The 26,130-nt window shown below is 40.1% G+C and overlaps 1 protein-coding gene and 1 pseudogene across 1 annotated transcript; both read left to right on the top strand.

Moving 5' to 3' along the window:
* The first annotated feature begins 18,384 nt into the window (after positions 1–18,384).
* LOC133712908 (uncharacterized) lies at positions 18,385–20,396 on the top strand. The gene is made up of 3 exons (XM_062139020.1): positions 18,385–18,959; positions 19,613–19,684; positions 19,830–20,396. Exons 1-3 carry the CDS (start codon positions 18,456–18,458, stop codon positions 19,908–19,910), a joined length of 657 nt encoding a protein of 218 aa, XP_061995004.1. The 5' UTR covers positions 18,385–18,455; the 3' UTR covers positions 19,911–20,396.
* A 1,942-nt stretch (positions 20,397–22,338) lies between these two features.
* On the top strand, positions 22,339–24,444 carry LOC133709510 (uncharacterized; annotated as a pseudogene).
* The last annotated feature ends 1,686 nt before the right edge of the window (positions 24,445–26,130 follow it).

Raw genomic sequence — 26,130 nt, 5'->3', positions numbered from 1 at the left:
TACGTACGTCACAGTAGCTAATGAAGGGAGAAGATAGAGAAGAAGAAAAAAAAACGAAAAAGTAAAAAAAAAAAAAAAAACTAGAAGGCATGGGGTTGCACCACGATGGTGTGTTTATTTTCTTTTTCTTTTTTCTTTTCCAGTTTTACATTTTCAGTAGTGATATCTTTTTTTTTCATTTCTAAATTATTTGACGGTGAAATTAGAAGTTTCAAGATAAAAGTTTAATTGTAGGGTGAACATAGCATTTGGTAGGGTGGAAATAGCCTCACCTTTATCTCATTGAGAAAAATGCACAATCAGTGCCTCAACTCTTGTGCACCGGCCAAGTTGATACCCAGACTCTCAGTGCTACCAATGTGATACCTGAACCCATATTTCGCTATCGATGAGATACTTCCGTCAGATTTTGCTGACGGCTCCGTTAGATGTATGACGTGACAAGCACGTGGGCCCCAAAAATGCCATGAAATGACTTAAATGACCCCATAATTTTTTTTTTTACAATTTTCTCTCTCCTCTTCTTCTTCGTCTTCTTCTTCTTCTTCTTCCTCCTCGTCTTCTTCCTTTGTTCAGTTGTTGCTGCGATCTCAATCTTCCTAGAAAGAAAATTCAGACTGCCCCCAAAATCAATAAACAAGCAAATAAACCCTCCCCCTCCCTGCCTCGGAGGAATCCCAAACCCAAACCCATCCTGCTCACTCTCATTCTCCTCCTCATCCGTCTCCGACTCACCTGGACTATCCCTCATCTCATCAAACCCATTCGACTTCTCCAAATAAACTCTCAGATTCAGGTCGTGCGGGTAGTGCTGGTACTGCTCTTCCACGACGACGTTGTCTTGGCCGTAATTCTCCTCGTCCAAATCGTTGTCGATAGCGTCGTCGTCATCTTCCGGCTCGTATCGATTGGGAGGTTGCCGGGAATACGGGTTGTTCCGGAGGTGGCCGTCGTCTTTCAAAACCCTAATTTGGAAATTTGGGTAATTGGGTTGTGATTCCGGAGAATTCAAATTTGGAATTTCAGATTGGAAGGGAATGAGATTCTGAAACGAGTTGAAGCTGCAGGAATCCCTAATTTTGGTTATTTAGAAAAAGTGACCCCCTTTTGGGATTTTGATTGGAATGCAACCAAACTATTGGTGAGGTTGGAATGCGGGGTTTTGATTGCAATGCTGATGATGCAGATGGTGGTGTTGATGTTGAGTTGTGTTATGCAGAGCTGTTGGGTGAGAGAGTATGAAGGATTGGAAGCTGAGTGAGAGGCCATGACGAAGAAGAGGAGTCGGCTGCTTGCTAAGGTTCAAGAGGAGCCCTTGGCCAATACTGAAAATATTGCAAAGATTAAGGCTAATGAGTTTGATGAGAAGATGAAGAACAAGTATGGACAGAGGGTGAAGCCTGAGTCTCTGAGCTGTTTGTATGGGTCGTTGTGGTTGTGGCCATTGGGTTATGTATGTGAAGTAAAGCTTATGAAAAAAAAATGGATGATTTGGATTGGATTCAAGGACATGAACAATTGCTGGGTTTTTGTTTTTGCTATTTTGGCGTCTTGGTTAATCGTTATTCTGGGTTCAAGAGCATGAACAATTGCTAGAATTGAGGGATGAAGTTCATAAAAACCAAGTGTGAATTTAAGCAATCATGATGTGGTAGAAATTTTAGAGAAGAATATTTGGAAGAAGATTGAGATGAAGCAACAACTGAACAAAGGAAGAAGAAGAAGAAGAGGAGAGAGAAAAAAAAATTCTGGGGTCATTTAAGTCATTTCATGGCATTTTTGGGGCCCACGTGCTTGCCACGTCATACATCTAACGGGGCCGTTAGCAAAATCTGACGGAAGTATCTCATCGATAGCGAAATATGGGTTCAGGTATCACATTGGTAGCACTGAGAGTCTGGGTATCAACTTGGCCGGTGCACAAGAGTTGAGGCACTGATGGTGCATTTTTCTCTATCTCATTTATAGATAAAAGATTTTAAGTTAATGTGTCTTAGCTTATGATTGCGACTGCATTACATACAAAATTCGTAATTAATTTCTATACGCGGTCCCCTTATTTCCTTAAACCAAAATCATTCAATATTTTGGTGTAGCTATTACTAATTAAGATCCAAGGTCTTTCAATTATGGCAGCCCTAAACCCTAATAGCCCCGGTTTTGGGGTTTTCCAATGACGGCCAACTCCGGCCTCGCCCCTAAGTGGAACCTTCCTCTCCACACTTTGTGGCTTCTCTTCAGCCCTGCAACGCTGGTTGTCTTCGGCGAACACCCCTCCAAAGAAACCTTTTTATCAGAATGGATCTCTCGACCATGAACCTTCTCATGGGGATTCTCGAAGGAGATCTGGCCTCCAGTGTTGGGGCGTTGAGGCAGTTCAGCGCCGGTTTGCAGGGCGGGTTACTTCGGGTCGGATCCGACGAGGCTAAAGGATGCAGGGCTAGAGTTGCAGGGGATGTCCAGATCCGGTGGGTTGTTCCAGCCATGGCAGGGACAATTCCTCTGTACCCAGAGCAAGGCGACGAGGTGGGGTCGGCTCCGAGTTGCTGAGATGGCGGTTTGGAGAAAATTTCCAATTTGGCAGAGAAGGCGGACTGGCATTGGGGTGGCTACCTTGGTGGGAATGGCGCGATCACGAAGAACAACATCTACTGATGTGGGTTGGATCCGATCTGCACGCGCGGTGGTGGTCCGGTTTGCAGGAGTGGAGGCAGGTAGTATGGCCGCGGGACAGCTTTGCTCCAGGCCTGGATGCACTTCCCATGCTCATTGCAGGAAGGTGAAGGTCCAGCTGGTTGTATGTGCCGGGGTGCAGGCCATGGCCTGCATAATTGATGACAGTGTACAAGTGGCGGCGGAGGCAGTAGCCATGACGGGGTTTGGTGTAGAAGAGGGGGTGCCCAGATAAATTGGGAGACCCACCAATTGGAGGCCCAAATCACTTCTGTGGCCCAGGTCAGGTGGATGGCCCAAATCAGATTGGGAGTATTGGGTGTCCCAAATATTTGGAACTGTTTCTTGGATTATGCCCCAGTTGTGGATCGAAATGAGGGATCCTAATTCTCTAGGGTTTCGTATTTGGGATCTTGGGGGTTTGATCCATAGCAGTGTTTTTGCCCGCAGCATGCAGCAATGGAGTTTTCCAGACCTCCCAGCCCTAACTGTTATGGGAAAGGAGGAATCTAATTAATTTCCAACTTGGGAAAAAAAAATGGAAAAAAACTCAACTATGTCTATATGAATCAATCAGTGGCCGGAAGCTAGCTACTGTACGTAGTCCGGGTCTTTTGGGTGAGACAGAGAGTTGCCTTTATTTTTTTAGTTGAAAACAAGAAGTTGACTTGCCTTGTCAGTGCAAGTAGCCATGAAAGAGCTTATTTAACTTTCATTTAGGTCTTTGTCTCTCTGTCATATGCTGACCGTGTCCAAGTTGATCACCATGTAAAACAGAAGAGGATACTCTCTCTCCCCGAAGCCAGAACCGTGCTGGATAGTCACCCATGAAAAGTCTTTCGTCTTCTTGTCTTGAAGTACTGACGGTGGTGTCTTGAGACTTGGACTATGTCTTGGTCATCTTTTGGAGTAAACTGAGTCTTGATGTCTGTGTGAAGCGACTAATCAAACTTAATACAAGCCAAAACTTTTTATTCTACTTCAGCCATTTTCGAAGCGCATGAAAAGTCAAGCTCCGAAAAGATCCGATGATCCGATTTAGGTCATGTATAAGACTAGATAGATCCAGCAACCCGGCGTAAATTTGCTTGCTAGCTACGAAACATGACCTAATATTTATATAGTCTTTAACTCGACTACCACATTTCTGTAGTAAATTTCAAGCTTTATACCAAAGCAAAACGTGGTAATATGACTTGGAGATTTGCCAAAATAATCAAATTGAATGTCCATGTTTAGAGACAATATAAGATTGGGTAGATTCAAGATGAGCTTGCTAAGAAATAGTTGTGATTGAATCTCAGAGGGGACTGCTGTGAATAGTGGATCATCTATATTAATTAGGTTCGATAATATTTAATCCATTGGCGATTAAAATCCTAATTAGAGTTTATGTAAGATTTAAATCTGAATATCTAAAAATTTATGGAGTTTGGTTTGTTAGGGTTTCCTAGTTTTTCTTTTTCTTTTTCTTTTTCTTTTTCTTTTTCTTTTTCTCCTTGCAACTGATCACCGATCACTTTCTTATGAATGTGAAGCCCCAATAATGTTCATTTAGCAGTAACTGACTAAGAAAATTATGTTTAATCACACTTGAATGTAAATCTAAGATGAAATACAAAACACCCAACTTTAAAATAATTACTTTTACAATTAGATTTATGTTCAAGAGTGGTTGAGCATTTCTTTGGTCAATTACTAACCAGGTGAACACCACTATCCACTATTTTAAAAGAAAAATTATTGTTGGTCTTAAATAAGGCTTAAGATTTGTGGCCTCATTGGTGGAGAAATTTTTAGGTAGAGATTGCCCTACCATGTGGCGGTAGGGCAGCCCAATCAAAATTAAGAAATAACTTTGTATATCCCGAAATTGTCCCTATTTTAATAAAGCAATATATCTAAAACACCCCCTGCAAGGTCTTGATTGGGCAGCCCTACCGTCACGTGGTATGACTGCCCTACCTAAGAATCTCTCTGGGTGGTGTCATGTCATGTCACCTACACACATCACCTATTTGCCACATAATGCCATGTAATTCTTAAGAAAAAGACCATCTCATCCTTCCGGAATCTAATGACTCCAAATTATTTTGTTTTTTTTTTCTTTTTATTACACTCATGCTTAGATTTAAACAACAAATATTTTTTCTTCAATTAAGAAAATGTTCAAGTAAATCCATAATATGTGTCTGGCCCAAACTCGAGGTTACTTGCTCTAGTTGAAATAGAGTTTATATTAGAGATATTCTCGGAGAATCTTAGGAGATATCCAATTAATGTACGATTATGTTTCCATGTACAACTCTATCTCTATGCTTATAATCCTCTATATAAAGAGGCCCCTATTATCAATGAAAGTATGACGCAATTCTCTCCCAATTCAGTTTTCCTTAAACACGTTATCAGCACGAAGCCCTAACCCTGAAACAAATAGCCAAACCCTGATTCAAGAAGCTAAAAACCTTGAATCCGAATACAAAAACTTGAAGCCTTTTCTGCCTCCACCTCACACCTTGAAGAACTCGATTCCAGGAGTCCAGAACCGGCGGCGGAACCCCAAGAACCGGCCGGAAACCTACCGAACCGGCCACCGGAAGCCCCATACAACTCGCAGCAAATATTCCACCGGTTCACCATCTTCCGGACCTCCAATTTCCACCAAATTTTGGTAGCAGAAGCCCCTTGATCTGAAGTTTCAGGAACCGGAAGAAAAAGTAGAAAAACCGGCCTTAAAAGACGTGAATCAGCCACCTGAGCAGCTGCATCTTGAACCGGCAGAAAAGAAGAAAAGAAGAAAAGAAAAAGAGAAGAAAGGAAGCCCAACCCAGAAAAAAAAAAAGGAACAGGCCCAGAAGCCCACAAACCCAAGCCCAGAAGCTCGCTGACATCAGCCCTAGGACCCGCGCCCATGTCAGCACTGCCACGTCAGCAGCAGGACCCACTGCCACGTCAGCATCAGTACCACGTCAGCCCTCCGGTCAACGCCAGTCAACCTCCGGTCAACGACTTTTCCGGCGACATTTCCTGCCATTTTCCAGCGACTTTTTCCGGTCAAATTTTCCGGCGACCTATTTCGAGGTATTTTTTACTAAACGTTCCCGTTTTTTTAGAGTTTTTTAATTCAATTTCTCTTCTTTTTCTGGGGACTTGCAATATCCCTTCTTCTACTCCCCTTTCCTCATCATAGGGGAGACCTAATTAAGCCGAACTGTGGGTGTTCGTGCTCACTCCAAGCTTGGAGCTTGTTGAGATCTCCAAACTTAGAGTTTGTAGAGAATTTATGATTGACCACTTACGTCATTGTTTCGATCTAATCCAATACCTCTTGGAATTGAATTTCTTGGAAGCAATTACGCTCAGAAATTCCTAATTTCTTGGGACCAACTACGCTCAGAAATTTTATATGTTTTCGTGGTAGCCTTTTACGCTCCGAAACTAACCCTAATTTCTTGTTCTCTTTCAGGATGAGTAACCTGAACAAATTGGACTTTGCTCCATTGGGAACAACTGGCTCTGGATATCACATGTGGGTTCGTGATGTCCGCTAGCATCTCAAGGCCGATGGAATCCGAGATACGATTCTCGAGCTTAGCTAGGACGTGCTAACTGTTGAGCAAGCTCAAGCTTTGGAAGCCAATAGAGCAGCCTTAGAGGCAAATAAGGTGAAAGTCATCATCCTAATGACTTGTCATATGGATGATCTGCTCCAGTACGAGTGTATGAATGAAGAAGACCCCAAAAGGTTGTGGGTCTCACTCGATGAAAGATTTGGCAACGTCCGTGACTCTCTGCTTCCTGGCCTAGAAGTGAGATGGCATAGCCTCCGCTTCTATGATTTCAAGTCAGTTCTTGACTACAACTCGGAAGCACTTCGCATTAAATCCTTAATGAAATTTTGTGGTAAAGAGATCACAAATGCGATGTTGATTGAGAAGACTCTCTCTACCTTCCCCGTTTGTGCATTGATGGTTGCTAAGAACTATCGAATCGATGTTACTGCAAGACGAATCACAAGGTTTCATGAGCTCATTGGAGCTATGAATGTCGCTGAAAAGCATGACAACATCCTTGTGAAGAACTATAATTCGAGATCCGTGAGAACATAGCATATTCCGGAATCCAATTATAGTCGCGCCCCAAAGAGAGGGCGCCAAGAGCGAAACCCTAATCTTAGGAATACATTTGGACGTTCTGGTCCATATAAATCGCTCTACTTGGGAAGGTAATCGCCAAAATAGGCGAACACGGAACCAAAGAGGTCAACGTGGAAAGAGAGAGGGAGGCAACGCCTCTGGCCATGTTGGTGGCGCCACCAACACTAAGAGCCATCTAAATGACGCTTTCAAAGCGCCTCAATCAATGGAGTTTGAGCAAAGAGATGTATGTTCTCGATGTGGAGTGTCTGATCATTGGGCATACATTTGTAGAGCTCGTGAAGAAATTGTCATCACCTACAAAGCATATTGTGAAGCAAGAGAAGCTCACTATATGGAACAAGAAGATCAAGAAGATGATCTAGAGTGAAGGGTTGAAGACTACAAATCTGGCAGGGATCAATAGATCGCCAATTCTGTTTAAGTCTTTATTTTTCCAAGAGATGTAATAGGCAATTACCATATATTTTTGTAGTAAATGTCAATGGTTTAGTTTTTCTTCAAAGTAGGCTCACTCAAAGTAAGTGTGATGTCTAGGAAGGTTCTGAGATTATTGGTACTTAAGCGAGCCTTGCTCCACCGACATCTCTCTACTCACCTGGTCACATTTATTTTGGAATTACCGAAAGAAGTTAGACGACTACCATTGTTTTGCATTAGCTATCATTTTGGATTAGATTTTGTTTAGTTAAAGAGACAATGATGTAACTCCGTTGGCTTATGAATAAAATTTCGAGTTCTTTATGACTCCATTTTGATTCTGAGCATATGACTTTTGTGACTACGATGGCTGGGCCATCAGTATTAATTCAAGGACATGAAATAGCCCAAGTTCCACTTGCCAAATGGCACCCTAATTACTGTCACAGAAACTCTCTACGCTCCTAGGGCCAATCGCACCTATGAATAGCCAACGGATTCCATGCAAAAACGCATGTAGAGAACGGAAATGAGTTCCTTTGCAATACCTCTAATGATTGCGAACAAAGGTGCATCTTAGAGAAGTTTATGTGTCTCTCTAGTGGATTCTATGTCACTATTCGAGCTATTAATCCAATAAAGTTATGAGAGAAGATCTCTTGGATTTAGACACATATTGGCTTTGTCACGACAGGATAGATCATCCTAGTCATGATATGATGATCCGTCTACTAAAGACTTCACATGGACATCATTTCTTTCGAGCGAAACGAAGCATGAATCAAAAGTTGATTTCTGGACTAAGTGTGACCGACGCAGCTGCCTAGGGCACCGCCTCCGTCCACTACCAGCCTAGGGCTGGCACAGTCCCTATCCATGACACCATGGATAGCGTCCATCCTGGTGATGGCGCCCCAGGTGATGCTGCAATCACCAACTTGTTTCAAATAGCGTTTCAGACGCTCAAGCCTAACCAAAATTCTCATTGGTTTCTTCTAAAGCCTCTCGCTCGTTTTACAAAAGCCGTTCCTTAGGAAAATTAGGACTGAGACCGTCCTATGCAAAGGATATGAAAATACTCATTTTGTTCTTACATAGAATCCGTGGGGATTCTGTGGACTGATTCAACCAACTTGCGGACGTTTAAATATCTCATGATGTTGGTTAACACGCAAACACGCTGGTCACGTGTTGTGCCATTGTCCACTTGTAATGCTGCTTATGCTACACTCCTAGCAAATATCATATGACAACGGGCTCACTCCCCGGATCATCCTATTCTGTCAATTGGACTTGACGATGCTAGCAAGTTTACATCGAAGACTTTCGATGGTTATTGCATTGGGACTGATGTTGGACATTATATTCCCATGAACACACCCAATTGGTCTCGCATAAACGACTACTATGGTAGTCTGGACATTGGTAATGCTCACTAATTTCCTTATATCCGCTTGGGGTGACGCAATATCGCATGCAGCTATGCTGATTCGTCTACGACCCACCGCCACTCAATGTACCTCTGTGTTACAGCTAGTGACTGGGTACAAGTATCGTACCTACGCATATTTGAGTGTACCTTTATGTGCCAATTGCGCTGCCACAACGCTCTATAATGGGTCCTTACAGACGAATGGGCAACTACGTTGGATTTGAGACTCCAACAATCGTCCGGCACTTAATGCCCTTGCAAGGCGATCTCCTTACCGCTAGATTTGCGGGTTGTCATTTTGATGAGACAGTCTTCCCGTCGTTAGGGGGAGATAAGAACACGGATGTTCAGCAGGAACGACAGGAATTGTCGTGGCCTGTCCCCACTATGTCTCATCTCGATCCCTACTAAAGTGACGAGATCACACATCTGCTGCAAATATGTCTGCAAGGAAGTACGTCCCTACAAGAGGACGTAGCGCCACCCTACACGGAGATAGGCATGGCGCCAACGCCAAAGAGAGTGGCACTCTGGCGTTACAGGTCATGGCCCCAGCTAGGATGCGTGGGAGGCCCGTGGGTTCGAAGGACACTTTGGCACATTCCAATCCTTTGATCATCAAGACTCAAAATCCGTCTCATGAGAATCTTCAGGGTTAGGGTTATCGTTGGGGGACGCCTCAACGTTAGAACCCTATTCCTGAGAATATAGAGCTCTATGAAAATTACACTAGTGTACATGAGACGTGGGATAGAAACTCCATCATAATTGTTGATGTAGTTGCGCATGAGTTTGTTGAGTCTGATGATATCGAACCACGCTTCGTTGATGAATGAATGCCAACGTAGAGAGATTTGGCCTAAATGGAAAGATGTGATCCAGGTTAAGATGGATTCTCTAACGAAGAGGAAGGTTTTCGAGCTAGTGATACCAACACCTCCTAACATAAAACCTGTTGACTAATGGGTCTTCGTTAGAAAGCGTAGTGAGAAAAAGATATGGTAATCTCGCCTTATGGCGCAAGGCTTCTCATAAAACGCCCTGGAATCGACTACGATGAGACATATTTTCTCGTAATGGATGTCATTGCACTCCACTACCCTGTCAGTTTGGTAGTTTCCGAATAACTGAACATGCAGCTTACAAATGTGGTCACTACGTATCTCTATAGGGATCTAGATACGAAATATACATGAAGGTTCATGGTGAACTTCATTTACCCAAGTCAAGTGGCTCTAGACCACGGAGCGCGTTTACAAAGAGGTTGAAACACTCACTAAATTGACTACTTGATTGGGAAGGGATATGCCCACGCGTTTCCATAACAAGTTTCGGATTCTATCGCGGTTCATGTTGGACATGATCTTCATTAGAAGCCCTTAAAGAGTTAAGGGAAACCGCTGAACATTTGAAATCCGAGTTTGAGATGAAGGATTTTGGGAGAACACGATTATGTCTCGGTTTGGAACTTGAGCATCGTGTCGATAGATGCTTAGGAATTTTGACAAGGTCAAGCCTTCAAGCACCCCCATGATCATCCGTAGTCTTGATCCTGAAAAGGATCATCTTCGTCGAAAGGATGATGATGAGGATGTGCTAGAGGCAGAAGTGCCTTACTTAGTACAATAGGCGCATTATTGTACTTAGCTAAATGCACAAGACCGGACATCTCATTTGCAGTAAGCTTGTTAGCTAAGATATAGCTTTACGCCAACGCGACGCCATTAGGATTGGTGTAAAAGATATCTTTTAGTACTTGAGATGTACGATTGATATGGGCTTGTTCTATCTCTACAGAGAGATGATGGATTCGGACCCATCACACACCAGGAACTCCGCCAACACTGGCCTGCGTCCTCTATCCCCATCCCAAATCGACATGTATTTTGGAAGGTTTTGCTGATATTGGGTATCTCTCTGACCCATACAAAGGTCATTCCCAAACTGGTTAAGTGTTCACCATGGGTAAAGACCGTGATATCTTGGAGGTCTACAAAACAGACCCTAGTCGCTATATCTTCGAACAATGCAGAGATTATTGCTCTTCACGAAGTGATTCGTGAATGTATATGGATTGGATCCATAGTTACGCATGTTCGAACAATTGTGGTTTGAAGTCTACCACAGATGAGCTTACGAGCATATAGGATAATGCTGCTTGTTTTGAAGCAAGGCTACATCAAAAGCGACCACACCAAGTATAATCAGCAACAACAAACTCTCCTCAAGATCAAAGTGAACTAGGTTCGATCTGAGGACAATATGACAGACTTGCTCACTAAGTCATTGCCTAAATTCCACTTTCGAGAAACATGTTAGTAGCATCGTTTGCGGAAGTTATCCGAACTCCAATGACCGTAGTCGTCAGGGGGAGATGCAGACATCAGGGGGAGGTGTCTACATGTATGGTCTCGAAACGTGAATGGTGTGTTGTGCTCTTTTTCCCCTTCGACCGAGGTTATTTTTGTCCCACTGGGTTTTTGTTACTCGGCAAGGTTTTTAATGAGGCAACGAGAGAAGCACCAAGTTTGGGCGACACAAGGGGGAGTGTTCAAGTAAATCTAGAATATGTGTATGGCCCAAACTCGAGGTTACTTGCTCTAGTTGAAATAGGGTTTATATTAGAGATATTCTCGGAGAATCTTAGGAGATATCCAATCAATGTACGATTATGTTTCCATGTACAACTCTATCTCTATGCTTGTAATCCTCTATATAAAGAGGCCCCTATTATCAATGAAAGTATGACTCAATTCTCTCCCAATTCAGTTTTCCTTAAACAGAAAATAAAATTTTTTTTTATTCTACTCATGCTTATATTAATATTGATTGTTACCAAACATCAGATTATGTTGAATCTCAGTTCTCAACAATTATTTAACATGCAAATAAAAAGAAAAGTGCAAAAGCAAAGCAATACATCTAAAAAACTCTCTTGTACGTTTTTTTTTAGTAAATTAAAGATTCATTGATAATCGCAAGCCAGAACGGCACTTACAAATCCCACAAAACAAAATTTGAATAAATCCCACAAAACAAATTTGAATAAATCCCACAAAACAAATTTGAATAATGTACCACTCACCTAATAAATTCTGCTCACTTATTCAAGGAGCCTAGCAAACTAAAAATTATCCTACAACAAGATAACTATGCGTGAAATGTTCATTTGCCAATGCGCTCAATTGCGGTGCGCTAGAAGCTTCTATTATCAAGATGTAAAAATATCTTATAGTCTGCAAGCAAAAAACTACCCTAAATTTTAAGCCCACTTCCCCTTGGACCAAAAGTTAGGTCCAAAAGACCCAACCCTATCCCAAGGGAAGAAAAACAGCCCAGCAAGCCCAAGCTTGTCTGATGGAGGCAACTCCATCCACGGACACGATCCAGAGGCCGGATCAGCCACACCATCTCCGCCAGAATTGCAGCCGACTCCCTGTCACCGCCAACCCTCTTTTCTTGTCAAACCGCTTTACCGGCGATTAGCCGGACTCGTCTGCAAACCAACCACAATGGAATTCGGAAATTAACACCCAAATTACACCACCGCTAAAGGGAAGAAACACGACCCAATTGAACTGGGCCACCACCGGAGATCAGTGCCACAAAGTGACGCCGTCGCCGCTGCTCCTGACAAAGACGACCAAGCCTGCAACCATAGGAATGGAGGAAAACACTAGCTTTCTTGCGCGGCTCTCAAAGCGAGAGCTTTTTGAAAAAAGCTAACTCTCTTGTGCATGATCATGTTGAAGTAATATTAAACTCTGTTAATAAATGATAAAAAAAAGGTTTAATTACAGTTTACCCCCCTGAGGTTTGGGGGTGTCATCATTTCACCCCCCAAACTCTCAATTTCACTTTTTTACCCCCTGAACTTTCCAATTTTTGTCTTCCGTGCCCAATTTCTCATTTTCCGTCCAAATTGGATGTTAAGTCTGACTATTTGACCCACTTTGAGGCTAAAATGGTCATTTCAAGGAAAAAAAACAAAAACCCAAAAAAAAAAAAAAAAAAAACCTTTCTCCTTCACTCTCTCTCTCTCTCAAATCTGCCGAAATCTATCTCTCCTTCACTCTCTCTCTCTCTCTATCTCATATCTGCCCAAATCAGTTTGGGGTTTCTGCCTTCCTCTCCTGCTTCTCCATCTCCAAGTCCTCCGACCACCATCTCATCACGCTGCCACCTCCAATCGATCCAGCACCCAAATCTGACCCAAGCTCAAGCCTTATCGTCGACATGCATCTCCCACAACCACCGTACACGACCACCACAGTCGCAACACCACTGCCCCTCTTCGTTCATCGATTTCCGACCATCACCTTGCCACACCGAGACCACCTTCAGACTCAGCAAGCCCTAGAGAGAAAATCCAGAACCATAGCCTCAAGCTTCGATGCCGGAAAACGCTGAACGCACATCGCCGGAACCCGAGACTCTGCATGTCGTCATTTTTCAATTCCTAGCCATGTCTGAGTTACACGACCACCATGGATGAAGTCAGCACCTCAAAGAGCATAACCCTTTAACTCCGACCTCCAATTTCGGCAAGACCCGCCGTACGCGCCGCTGCCGTGCATAGCCACCGAACTCCCAGACCTTCTTAACTAGGTAATTTCGTCCTCTCCCTTTGGATAACACCTTGAGTCATTGTGAATCGAAAACCCTAATTCACTACTCTCTGATTGGAATTTGAGGTTTGTGGAATCTGGAAAATTGAAGCTTTGGAGAAGAAATGAGCTACTGGGTCAGTTTCGATTGAAATCGAATAAGGTAAGAATCTCGACCTGTGTTTGGATGAAATATTGGATGAGGGTTTTTCATTGATTGTGTATTGTTTGCTAGGAATTCAGATGGTTAATGGTTGTGGATTTCTGCGTTTTTGGAGTGTTGGAAAAGAGAGAAACTGTTGTCTCAGCCCAAATGATTTTGGAAATTGGTAAGGGTATTATGTAGTTTCTGTTTTAGATACAAAAACATTGGTGATGGGTTGATTGTTGAGCTTATACTGTCTGCTAGGGATTCAAAAGATTGGTGAGGATGGGGCACAACTATGTGGGATCGAGTTACGGTTTGGAAAAGTAGGAGAGGGAGAGTTGGGAGTTGACGGAGGACTTGGAGATGGAGAAGCAGGAGAGGAAGGCGGAGGTGGACTCAAAGGAAGGGGAGGGGTCGGAGGAGTTGGCGGCGGTGAGGCGCGTGAGGGAGGTATCGAGAGAGAGATAGATTTGGAGATGCAGATCTGAGAGAGAGAGTGTGAAGGAGAAAGTTTTTATTTTATTTTTTGTTTTGGGTTTTTGTTTTTTTGCCTTGAAATGACTATTTTAGCCTCAAAGTGGGTCAAATAGTTAGACTTAACGTCCAATTTGGACGGAAAATGAGAAATTGGGCACGGAAGACAAAAATTGGAAAGTTCAGGGGGTAAAAAAGTGAAATTGAGAGTTTGGGGGGTGAAATGATGACACCCCCAACCCTCAGGGGAGTAAACTGTAATTAACCCATAAAAAAAACTGGTAAAAAAGAGTTAAGAGTGGATCTCTAACAATCCCTTAAATGAATACATAATCAATGACTGCTATTAACAAGCAATGTTTTTTTACGTAGTCTAATTAAATTCATTAATGTCATTGATCCACCCCTTAAAATCTAAAAAAAATATAAAAGGGCAAATTTAATGTTGCAATATTATGACGTGGCAAGATATATTACATGAAATTGAAAATAAAAATTGGGAAAATGATTTGTGGCCTCAATGAGGCCTAAGATTTATGGTCTCAATATTAGGTGTCATGCCATGTCACCTACACACATCACCTATTTGTCAAATCATGTCATGTAATTCTTGAGAAAAATACCATTTTATCCTTCCAAAATCTAATGACTCCAAGTTATTTTGGTTTTTTTTCTAAAAGAAAAAATTATTTTGGCTTTTTTTTTTCTTTTCATTACCCTCATGCTTAGATTTAAATAACAATGTAAAGAATAGAAAAAATTTCATGTAATTCAGTCAATAGATTTGCATAACACATGTATATGAGTTCAACCTTTGTTGCGTTTCTGTAAATTTTGAAAATATAATGTAAAAAATACATAGTTATATGATTATATTTATAATTGACCTAGCGCTCTGCTAGGGTTGAGAGCGGCCGCCCTTGCGGTTTGCTTCTGAAACTTCCTCCATGAATATGGAGGACTTGGGTGACTCCGGTGGCGTGGTGGGGATTTGGTGTAGCGGCGAAGGTTGTTTGCCTTGTTTCTCTTCCTTGCGGCGGAGTTATTACTGTGATTCTCGAAGCCATTGGAGGATCGGATGGTGGAATAGCTTTCCGATTCTGGTGGTGGATAGGGGTAGTACGGTGGACGTGGTGGTGAGCAGGTCGAGCGGTTGTCAGTCAGCAATGGAGGCAGGGAACCTCGTCCCTGGTTGTGGTCGTGTACGGTGGACCTGGATTTGCGTCTGGAAGGCTGATATGGGAGGCATCTGGAGGCGTGCGGAGGGCGACAGATCGCCGGATGTTGAGCCGATGGTCGGAAGCTTTTCTGGGCTGAAGACGTCGCGCGACGGCATGGTGCAGACTAGTTTGAAGATCCGGATTTGGGATCCGGGTCGGATCCAGATTTGGGTCTGGTGCTGGGTCTGGATCTGGATCACGAGTCGGGTCTGGGTTTGGACTTGGTACTGGGCCTGGATGTGGGCTTTGAGGTTGATTTTTATTTGGTTTTCATCTTTTTGTTTCATAGGTCACTTTGGTGGAAGATTGATCTCTGTTTGGCGTACTTTTTACGTGGAAGATGTTTGGATGGGCACATCACCAGTTATATTGTTAGAAGATTGCCCTTTAGTACGTGACCGGTCACACTATCGATAACTTAGGTGGAAGATTGTTCTCTTTTCGACTTAAGATGTACGAGGAATCTGCTTGGTCGGTCATACCACCGGTTGCTTTGATAGAAGATTGCCCTTTTATGGTCGGTCATACTATTAGTAACTTTTCACATAGCACGGTTTACACCCGATGCGTCCTTAGATGCATTTTTGCATCCAATCGTATTTTTGCTAGGTTTTATGTTCATTGTTTTATTTTCGTACTTTTCGTTTATGATGTAGTTTCTACATTTGTCTTTTGTAATCTTTCTTATTATTAATGGAGTTGACATTTATTCTAAAAAAAAAAAAAGTTATATGATTATATTTTGTACATTCTTTTCTCTTTATGTAGCTAGGGTTTAAACTTTATATTTTAGTTTGTTATTTTCTGTTTGTTTTTTTTTCCTTATTTTTAGATTGTAGATGATAATTAATGTATGACTGCTACTAACATGGAATTTTTTTCTTACCTCTTAATTTAGACATACATATTTTCCAAATTCAATTTATTAATGCTATTTTTTTGGATGAAATTAATCAATATTTAGAAAGAAAAGTTATTGCCTATTTCTTGACACCTAATTCAATATATTTATGCTATTTGGAAAGAAAAATTATAGGAAAGAATTTAAATAAATGACAAAAAATATTGGTCAAAGAATTTGTAGACATATCTCTTAAATTAATAGATAATTTTTTTTTCGTCACCTAATTAAATTCATTAATGTAATTGATTCACCCCTAACATCTAAAAGGAAATATAAAAGGGTAAAGTTGGTGTTGTAATAGTATGATGTGGCAAGATATATTAGATGAAAGGGGTTTTGTCCATTTACCCCATTTTAAAGGATTTTTTTCCCACTTACCCCATTAAGTATTTTTAATTCCCTCTTACCCAAAACACTCTAAGGAGGTCTTCCCTAATACCCCATTAAGTTTTTTTTTTGTTTTTTATTTTTTTTAATACCATTTTACCCTCACCCCTTTATTACTTAGAGAGAGAGAGAGAAAATGGAAGAGAGAGAAACCATAGGAGACTTCGCCGGAGCCGATCACCGGCCGCCGGAATCCGGCCAACTTTCGCTGGATTCCGGTCGCCGGTCACAGGTCACCGGCCGCTGGCTGCCGCCCACCGGAATTTGCTGGAAATCTCACCGGAAAGGTCTTTTTTACCCCAATAGACATCTATTGCCCCCTAATAAAGGGGCAATAGACGTCTATTAGGGGGCAATAGACGTCTATTGGAGGCCAATAGACGTCTATCAGCCATGTATTACCCCCCAATAGAAGTCTATTGCCCCCCAATAGAATTTTCGGTCGCCGGAATGTGAACTAATCTTCCTAAAATTAGATAAATAAAACTTTGATTAAAGAAAAAAACGAAGAGATTATATAAATTCAAAACGTCTATTGCCCCCCAATAGACATTCAAAAAAAATTGGTTTGGGCACCCATAAAATGCTATGGGCACCCCAATCAATAGTCGGACCAAAACCACCGGATCGAATCAGGACGCCGACCTCTCTCACCTCTCCGAACCTCCAATCCTCGTCGGTGTAGCCACCGGCGCTTTTCTCTTCCTCGCCGACCTCGATACGAAGCTCGAGGAAGCTCGACAGAGAGAGAGATAGAGACGCCGGAGATAGTAACCCTTCCACGGTTCCATTTCGCAAAGCTTCAACAAAACAGTTTCTGCAAAATTCAGACCTTGATCGGATAGTGTGGCCGAAGAATGAGGGCAAATTCGACGAAGAAGTCGCGGTTATCGGGAAATCCTTGCCGGAGGAGAAGGCGGCCCTGCGAGAGAGACTGCACCGACAATGATCTGCAATCTGAGCCCATCTCTGTCGTTGTAGCTCTGAAGCAGCTCGCCGAAGAAGGTGGCGACGTAGATTCAGGCGAAGGTAGGAGATGCAGCAGGTCGCCGGCGTCGATGTGGAGAGAGAGACTGGTCTGGAGAGAGAGAAAGAGGAGAGAGGAGAGAATAGAGAAGAGAGAGAGATCGGGATGAGAGAGTGTGGCATGGCATGTAATTCATTAATTAGCTAGATTGAGGGCAGAATAGTTATTTCGTTTTAAATTGGGTTAGTGGGAATAAAAATCTCTTGTTGGGGTAAGTGGAATAACTTTGGCTCATTTTGGGGCTTTTGGTCAATGACCCTAGATGAAATTGAAAATAAATTTGTATTTGCTTACATGACATGACATCTAGGATTTGAGACCACAAATCTTAGACCTCATTGAGACCCTATATCATTGCCCTTAAAAATTGGATTTATATCCATGACATGACAACTAAAATTGAGAATTTGAGGCTACAAATCTTATGCTCACTTGAGGCCCCCTACCATTGCCCATTGTGAAAAAATGACTTTACAATAGAATTTATAAGGATTTGCATTTCTCCAACCGTTGTCAATTCAACCTATAACTTATTTTTGAAAGAACCTATAACTTATTATGATATCATAGAACATAACATGTAATTTGAGAAATCGTCACACAGACTCTATGTCATCCAATTTATCAATCATTGCCCTTGACCTCATCCTCTTCTCGTCGGTAATTAAACTCGGGACGACATGGTCGCTGGTTCTCCCGCGCCAATTCTCCAGGCTGGTGACAACTTGATTTAATTAACTAATTAAGCTACCTAACAGGCTAAAGAAGACTCGGTATTACTACGAGTAGACTGCAGACTATTGGATTTTTTATTTTTTCATTTTTTCTTTGTCAAGTGGATAGTTTACTGACCGGTACGTGTTCATGCCTGCATATATATATATATATATATATATATATATATACTAAACCAGATTGATCAGTATCTTATTTTGGGTTTCCAATCAATTAAAGAACAAGCTAACAGATCAAGCAGCTGGTATTGTTCTATCTAGCAGCTAGCTATATGGCAATGGAAGAACTACATGCAGCTGCTTTAGCATACTACGACAATGGCACTCAACAGCTTCAGGATCTGGCAGGGTCTTTCTTCCGATCTATGGACACCAACGGGGATGGTCAAATCAGCTGCTTGGAGTTCAATGACTTCCTCCAGCAAAGTGGCTACAACTGGATTATTAACGATCCAAACTTCTTCAAAAGACTTGACCGCAATGGCGATGGTGGATTGGATTTTGGGGAAGTTCTCACTTTCTATTATATCATTAAAACGAGGTACATCAAGTGCCAAGGGTATCGGTGCGGTGTACACCTCTGTGGTTTGTATTTCACTTGCGTTGCTTGCTTTGACGGAGCTCATGAGCATCGCTCCACCTTTGATCTCTGTCCTGCCTGCTATCGCAATCGGAATTACTATCACCACCAGCACCACACATACTTCTTGGATAATCATGTATTGCTGCGCTCCAAACGAGGCATCTCTCCATATGCTTCACCAGATCTCAACATGGTACATAATTGTATTACATTCTTTATCACATTTATGCGGAATTAATTAATAATTTTCATTGTATACCTTGAGCTTCACTTTGTTCTACATTGGTACGTAGACCTCTAATATAACTTCCATATCTGTGTGATAGCTCCTGAAAAAGTTACTAATTAACATATACGCAGATCAAGAGAAATGCTAGCTGCAGTTTTCTCCCACTAAGATCCTGTTATTATCCTCATTCCACAATGTAATATTAATTTCCATGATTAAAATTGTTCATTAATCTTGCACATGGAATTTTTTAAGATTTTGTATACATGTATTGTTTAGTTGCCAAACAATTTCCTAAGTTTAGTTGCCAAACAATTAGGCAGATTCATGAAGGAAATCTGTCTATTTAATGATAGTTGTTAGGAGATTATAAACTACTTTCCATTTAGTTTTTATTTCATTTAAAGATTTAAGAAGGGTAATCTATAAAATGAATCTTCGACTCATAGGGACTATAGCATTGCAAGATAGCAAAAAGAAAGAAGAACGTTCTCTTCAATATAAGTAGCAACACTACTATAGACAGCTCAATTGTCATGTTGCTGATTTTCATTAATTGTCTATATAAGCTTACTTTTGCCTAATTCGTTTATGTTGGCGTTGCTAATACAATGCAGGCAATGACTCCAACCCCGCCTCCAGCAGTTTATAATAATATTAATTACTACATCGCTGCTGCACCTCAAAGGGTGAGTGCATATGATTTTGTCACATAATTTCAACACAAAACCAAAGTGATTATTTTTTACATCACGAAATTTGTACTGGTATAAATATATATGCGATTAATAACTTTTTTTTTAAATAATTTCTTTTGTGTATATATATTTGCAGCATAGTTGGTTCCAGGTATTTCGCGTGTTTGAGATGGCTCTTACTGCTGCAAGTGTGGCTGCTAATTGTACAATCATGTGATGTCATTACAAAGAAGGGTTTATTGTTGGAGTCCAAATTCGGTGTCTATCTGATGTGATCAGACTAACAGAAAATGAAATGATGGAGAATTGATCACGGACAGCCATTGGAGGATTTGAATGCGCCATTCTTGTTTGAAGGGAGAGAGCTAGAGGGTTTTCCTTCCGCTTCAATGACTCCATGTAACCAATGATAAATTAAAAGAGTTTTGTTTTTTTTTCTTTTTCTTTTTTCTTTTCTGTTTGGCTGATAGACGTCTTTGTTTGGCAAATGTCAGTTTTTAACGGAACATTAACGGAAGTTAGTGATAGGTATCATTTGAAATAAAATCGAAAAGTTCAGGCCGGTACTGGTTGTGATCAAAATTGAAGTTCAGGTACCATCGATAAGATAGAGAATAAGTTCAGGTACCATTTGTGATAATTACCCTTTTTTTTTTCCTTTTTCTTTTTTCTTTTTTGTTATTTAGAACAGACCTCTTTTTCTTTTTTCTTTTCTGTTATTTAGAACAGACCGATTTTAAGATTCATGATTGTACGTAATTACAATTGAGCTTCATCGTTTGAGCTTCATTTTGATTGAAGTATTAACCTTCCTGTCCTGCCCTCTTTGCTTTTTGTTTCAATCAAGCAAGCATGGTGAGCTTAATTAGTGGCTCCTCTTGTTTTCTCCAAACAAAGGACAAGAATTCAAAAAGCACACTATGTATTTCACTCTCATATCTCCTTCCTGAATTAACACCCTAAAGCTGGCGGACCTAGTTGGGGCAGGTGAGGACTCATACGCCCACTGAGTTTTTGTCCGTAGTGGAGTTAATTGATGATCTACTAGCTAGCATACAAAGTTTTAGCCTAAATATAATCATATATGCCCCCAAAGCAGTTTAAAATAAAGAGAATATAACAATACGCCTCCATATATATAACAATACACCTTAAGATGGCCGTGGACATACCTGGACGGTCTCTATATATGGAGGCCGACGACTCGATCTCCAGTCACTTATGCTAGCTAGGGGTCCAGTGAGTGGAAGCTAGGATACAAATATAGAAAGTGAGATACACAAGAAGTATATATTATTATTGAATGGGGAAGTCGTGGAAGTGGGTGTCGACTTCATTAAATGATCGATGCAATAATACATGCCACTAAGAAAATTCCCAGGTTTCTGAGTCTCTGACCCGATAATAGCATAAAGTTTGGGAAAACTTTTTAATATATCTAGATTTAAATATAGAGAAAACTCTATTGTTAGCTCTAAATTTTCTTAATCTTTGACTACGTACAGCGTAGATTAATGATAGTGATAAGGGTTATGTAGCTGCAAGAATTAGTAAAACCCTAGCTAGAACTTACAATATTATATAAATAAAGTGAATTATATATATATATATATATAGTAACCTGCATTAAAAAATGCCCAGTAGCTAGCTATTGCAATAATTAAAGTGAATTGGTCATCGAAAAAAAATATATAATTAAAGTGAATTATTGTAACTCTTCTTAATTATTTTCCAACTTGGGAAAAAAAAAATGGAAAAAACTCGACTATATGAATCAATCAGTGGCTGGAAGCTAGCTACTGTACGTAGTCCGGGTCTTTTGGATGAGACAAGGAGTTGGCTTTGTTTTTTTTAGTTGAAAACAAGGAGTTGACTTGACTTGATATCGATGCAAGTAGCCATGAAAGAGCTTATTTAACTTTCTTTTAGGTTCTTTGTCTTTGTGTCATGGACCGTGTCCAAGTCTTTCTGTCTTGGGCACATAATTTAAGCCTTCATTAGAAAGGCCATTATATTTCTAAAAGCTTAATTAAACAGTGAAAGGTTGATGTACGTATCCCTCAACTTGATATGTATATATGCAATAGTTCCTAACGCTTGTTCTATTAATCTATTATTGTGTTTCTATTGGACATTGTCTATTTCAACATTTGGATAACTAAACATACACTTTTTGATTTGGTTAAATTTAAATATTGCCATGTCAAAGTCAGAACTTAAGAGTTCGTGTTTTTTCTTTAATTAATGGAATTGCTCCTAATGAAGAGGATGTACTATTTTGATCATCAAGTGACTACACTAGCACAACATAATTACGCGATAGATGAATGAACGATGAAGCTTGGCCTTTGCAATGGAAATAAACGTGTCTTTGATTATCAGTCGTATTCAGAATTTACACGCTAATGGAGACTCTGGAGACCCACGTATACATATACAATACATAATATACAAAAATCATTCCTCTCTCTCAGTCTCTACCAATATTAGTTAAAATTAAAATTTAATTTATTACTATATTAGTAATAAAGGGATAAGTTAATTAGAAATAGGCTGGCCCGCCAGTTTCTCACATCATATAGTCAATTTCTTTAGATCAAATTAACTTTTGCAATTTCTTCCCACTTTCGATCATATATACGCGGTTTCGTTCCCACTTTCGATCAGATATATCTGCTATTCCGGACCACATTTATTAATTAAATTCCTGCAAGCTAGGGCAGAAATAGTTCTACATACAATTCCCATGGAAATGGAACAACTGCACGCAGCAGCTTTAGCATACTATGAACATGGCAGTCCAGAACTTCAGCGTTTAGCATGGTCTTTCTTCGAATCCATGGACACAAACGGTGATAAACGGATCAGCTACTCCGAGTTCAACGACTTTCTGGAACAGAGTGGCCACAGATGGATTCTCAATGACCCAAACTTCTTCAAAAAGCTCGACCGCAACCGCGATGGAGGCCTGGATTTCGAGGAAGTGCTCACTCTACTACATCATCAAAACAAGGCGTGTCATGTGCCGAGGGTGCAGCGTCTACCTCTGCGGGTTGTACTTCACCTGCGTAGCGTGCTTTGATGGTGCTGATCAAAACACTTATGATCTTTGTCCTGTTTGCTATCGCAATTTGAATTTCTATCACAATCATTCATACTTCTTGGATAACCATATACTGCTACGGGAAAAAAGATGCACTCCTCCTCCTCCTGCTTCTTGTCCAAGTCCGGTAAATATTAATTAGAATATTTAAAGTAGATCGTATATTCCATATCCATGGCAATTTTGCTAGAATCATCTTGTAGAGAGATGATGGTATACATTTTCTTCCTGTTATTTATCTACATTTTTATCAGTATACGTCTAATTTGGACGTTCTTAGGAATTGTTGTCAAGTTGAAGTTACCAAGAGCACTACCAAACCTTGAAACTCAAAATTTTCATTTTCTCTTTTTTCGTTTGGCAAGACAATTTACAGAACTAGATCGACTAAAATTCACTGCTTATATCTATTACCTTATTGAGTTTAGGAATGCTTAGACAAAACTTCATTGGGTTGGCTTGAATTATAAATGATCACATCTATATCTGATTGTTCCTCATGAGTGCGTAATACATTGTTAACTCAGCCAAAAATAATAATTAGCTCAGCCATGGCCAGTAGACATAGATAGAGTTGAGAGCTTTGATTAGGATCGACTAGGGGGATGGAGTTAACTACTTGATCTTACACGTACACATTATGCATATGTGAACTCTTTTGAGCTTTTCCCAGCCTATTTCTGATTATAATTTGGTTGCTATATATCGATGATGTAGGCAATGGCTCCACAGCCACAGAGTACTATAGTGGTTTATAACAATTACAACGGTCAACCTATACCTGAAAAGGTGAGTAAGTATGTTTGATTTCATCTCATTACATACATCCAGTGCATGTCAAAGCATTATAAATTAGCACAGAAACTTGCTGATTGATGTTTTTACCATATTACATTGCATACTTTTCCGCGGATATAAATAATGCGATTTTTCTTTTGTTTTGTATACTTCCAGAAAAAATGGTACCAGTCATTTCATCTATTGGAGGCCGGTCTTGCTGCCGCAGGTTTGGTTACTAATTGTGCTACTATGTAACGCTATTGCATAAGTCTGTGGATGCAAATAGTGTTGAGAATGTGAAGTGTATCCCACATTGAAAAAATACAACTTCTCTAGAGACTCATTAATATTTGGGCATCTTCATTCACTACCAGTTCATTTTAGATGTGATGCAATCTCCTAGCGGTTAATTAGCTCCGGCTCTCCGAGCTCGATCGTTTAGTGGATTAATATTGTTTCGCAGGTGATGATCTAAGCATTAATATGAAAGATCTGTAGAAAACAAGCTAGTCCGAACTGTTATTGAAGAAATCCAGGGTTTTGCATCACGGTTATAGATTTGCATGTCTATGTGAGTTAAACAACAGTATATGGATTCTCATCTGGTTCGCTAGAGCCTTGATACAGATGGAGCTTTGAGAGGATCGAGGGCGAAATAGTTGGAGTACTTTGTACCAAAATAATATTTTGCTTGAATTTATAATCTGGTTTTTGAAAAGTATCGTTAGACTCTTTCCTTCGTCTGGATCTTGTTACTCATGATGATAAATTTTTAGAAGTCAACTAGCCACGCAGAAAAATGTTGCTAAATTCCATTCGCAGCACATGAAAGCTACACATTACGGTTTCAATTATAGAGCTTGTAATCAGGATGAGGAAGCAAGGGATAAATTGCAACAATTAATACTGTTAGAGCTCTTTTCGTGGGGTCCTTTCTTTTTTGTCATTTTAAAGGATCGCTTGTGGGACCAATTTTTCAATCATATTTTGGCATCTCGACAGCTCATTTTTTAGGTCCATACGAGTAGATCACTTATGCAAATTGTCAACCAAATTGATGATTTTTATGGTAACGAACTAAATCAAATCAATAGACGAAGCGAATCGGTTGCCTTGAACTATTCACGTTTAGAAACGTAAATCATCATTATGAATTGCTTAATGATCATCAATTTAGCTGAAAATTTGCAGAATTCATTTACACATTAGAACCTAAAAACTGAGTGGTCGAGATGCCAAAATGTGATTGAACAGGTATATATATATATTTATTTATCCAGAGCGAGGCCTCGCTCTGAAATTAAAGTGCGAGGTTAGAGTTTAGGGTCACTTTTCGGTCTCATATCCACATCTCGACAGTTCAGTTTTTAAGTACTAACATATAGATCATCTCTGCAAAATTTCAGCCAAATTGATGATCTTTAAGGTATCTAACTCGCTTAAACCAATGGATGAACTGAATCTGTCCAACCTGAACCATACTAGCTTTAAGGCAGTTATCAATGCCTTAAACTCTTAAAGTGAGGATGTTTTTATTTTTAGCATGTATTTTAATAATCACAACCACTCATTCTTTAGTTACCTACACACATATGATTCCTACAAAAAATTAGCCAAATCGAAAAACGTTTAACCATTTGATTAGCACAATGTTCGTTTTAATTTTATCTAAATGATTACATTTGTTTACATAATTTTGAATGACCAAATGATTATGGATTTGGTTGATTTTTTGTAGACATCATTCTTGCACAGGAATCTAAAGGATCAACGGTTGAGATCATTGAATTAGGTCACATACTTGTGTAAAATAACAAAAATCCTTAAATTCTTAAAGTAAGGACGTCCTCTCTAGAACGGGCCTCGCTCTATATATATATATATATATATATATATATATTGGAAAATTTCATTTTACCTCCCTGATTTTTATACCTAAAATCACTTGTGCCTTTACACTTTTAATTTCATCACGGGTGCCCCTATACTTACCAATTTTAATCAATCAGGTCCAATCCTTATCTTTTTTGCTAACTATTGTGTAATATAATGTCTTAAAATTCTCATCATTTACGCTATAATTTTGCATTCTACGTTAGTGAATCGCCATCCTACAAGAGATTCAAATAGAGCCACATTTTCAATTTACAAATAATTGATGAAAAAAATTAATAATTTGACAAGAGTAATTGAATTGCAGAGCACATAGGTACATGCGATGAAATTAGAAGTGTAGGGGTACAACTGATATAAGGTGTAAATGTCAAGGAGGTAAAATGAAATTAGTCCTTATATAAATATATAAAACATGCTTCAATTATTTTAAGGCCATAGGATTGGGGGCCATAGGCGTAGGTTTATTGGGCCTATGCCCATGGCTGACCCTGGATACACTTAAAGAGTATGAATGTGCCCAAAACACGCTAAAGGTCATTATGCAAAACCAATGAATACTCCAAAGAGTACAAATTCAACAGTCTATAACACCAACAGCAAAAGAATTACTTGAAGCTAACTTAGACATAATAGAAAATATATCTGAAAGCGCCATAAA

This window comes from Rosa rugosa, chromosome 5 (assembly GCF_958449725.1).
Source record: "Rosa rugosa chromosome 5, drRosRugo1.1, whole genome shotgun sequence".
NCBI classification, from domain to species: Eukaryota; Viridiplantae; Streptophyta; class Magnoliopsida; order Rosales; family Rosaceae; genus Rosa; species Rosa rugosa.
Note: the sequence above shows the minus strand (reverse complement) of the source record. Positions and strands in the feature narration are given on the sequence as shown.

Bases quoted from the DNA above. Each gene is read 5' to 3' on its own strand.
- LOC133712908 (XM_062139020.1), top strand. From the start codon at position 18,456: ATGGCAATGGAAGAACTACATGCAGCTGCTTTAGCATACTACGACAAT. The intron at 18,960-19,612 runs GTACATAATTGT...AATACAATGCAG, and splicing joins CTTCACCAGATCTCAACATG to GCAATGACTCCAACCCCGCC. The intron at 19,685-19,829 runs GTGAGTGCATAT...ATATATTTGCAG, and splicing joins TCGCTGCTGCACCTCAAAGG to CATAGTTGGTTCCAGGTATT.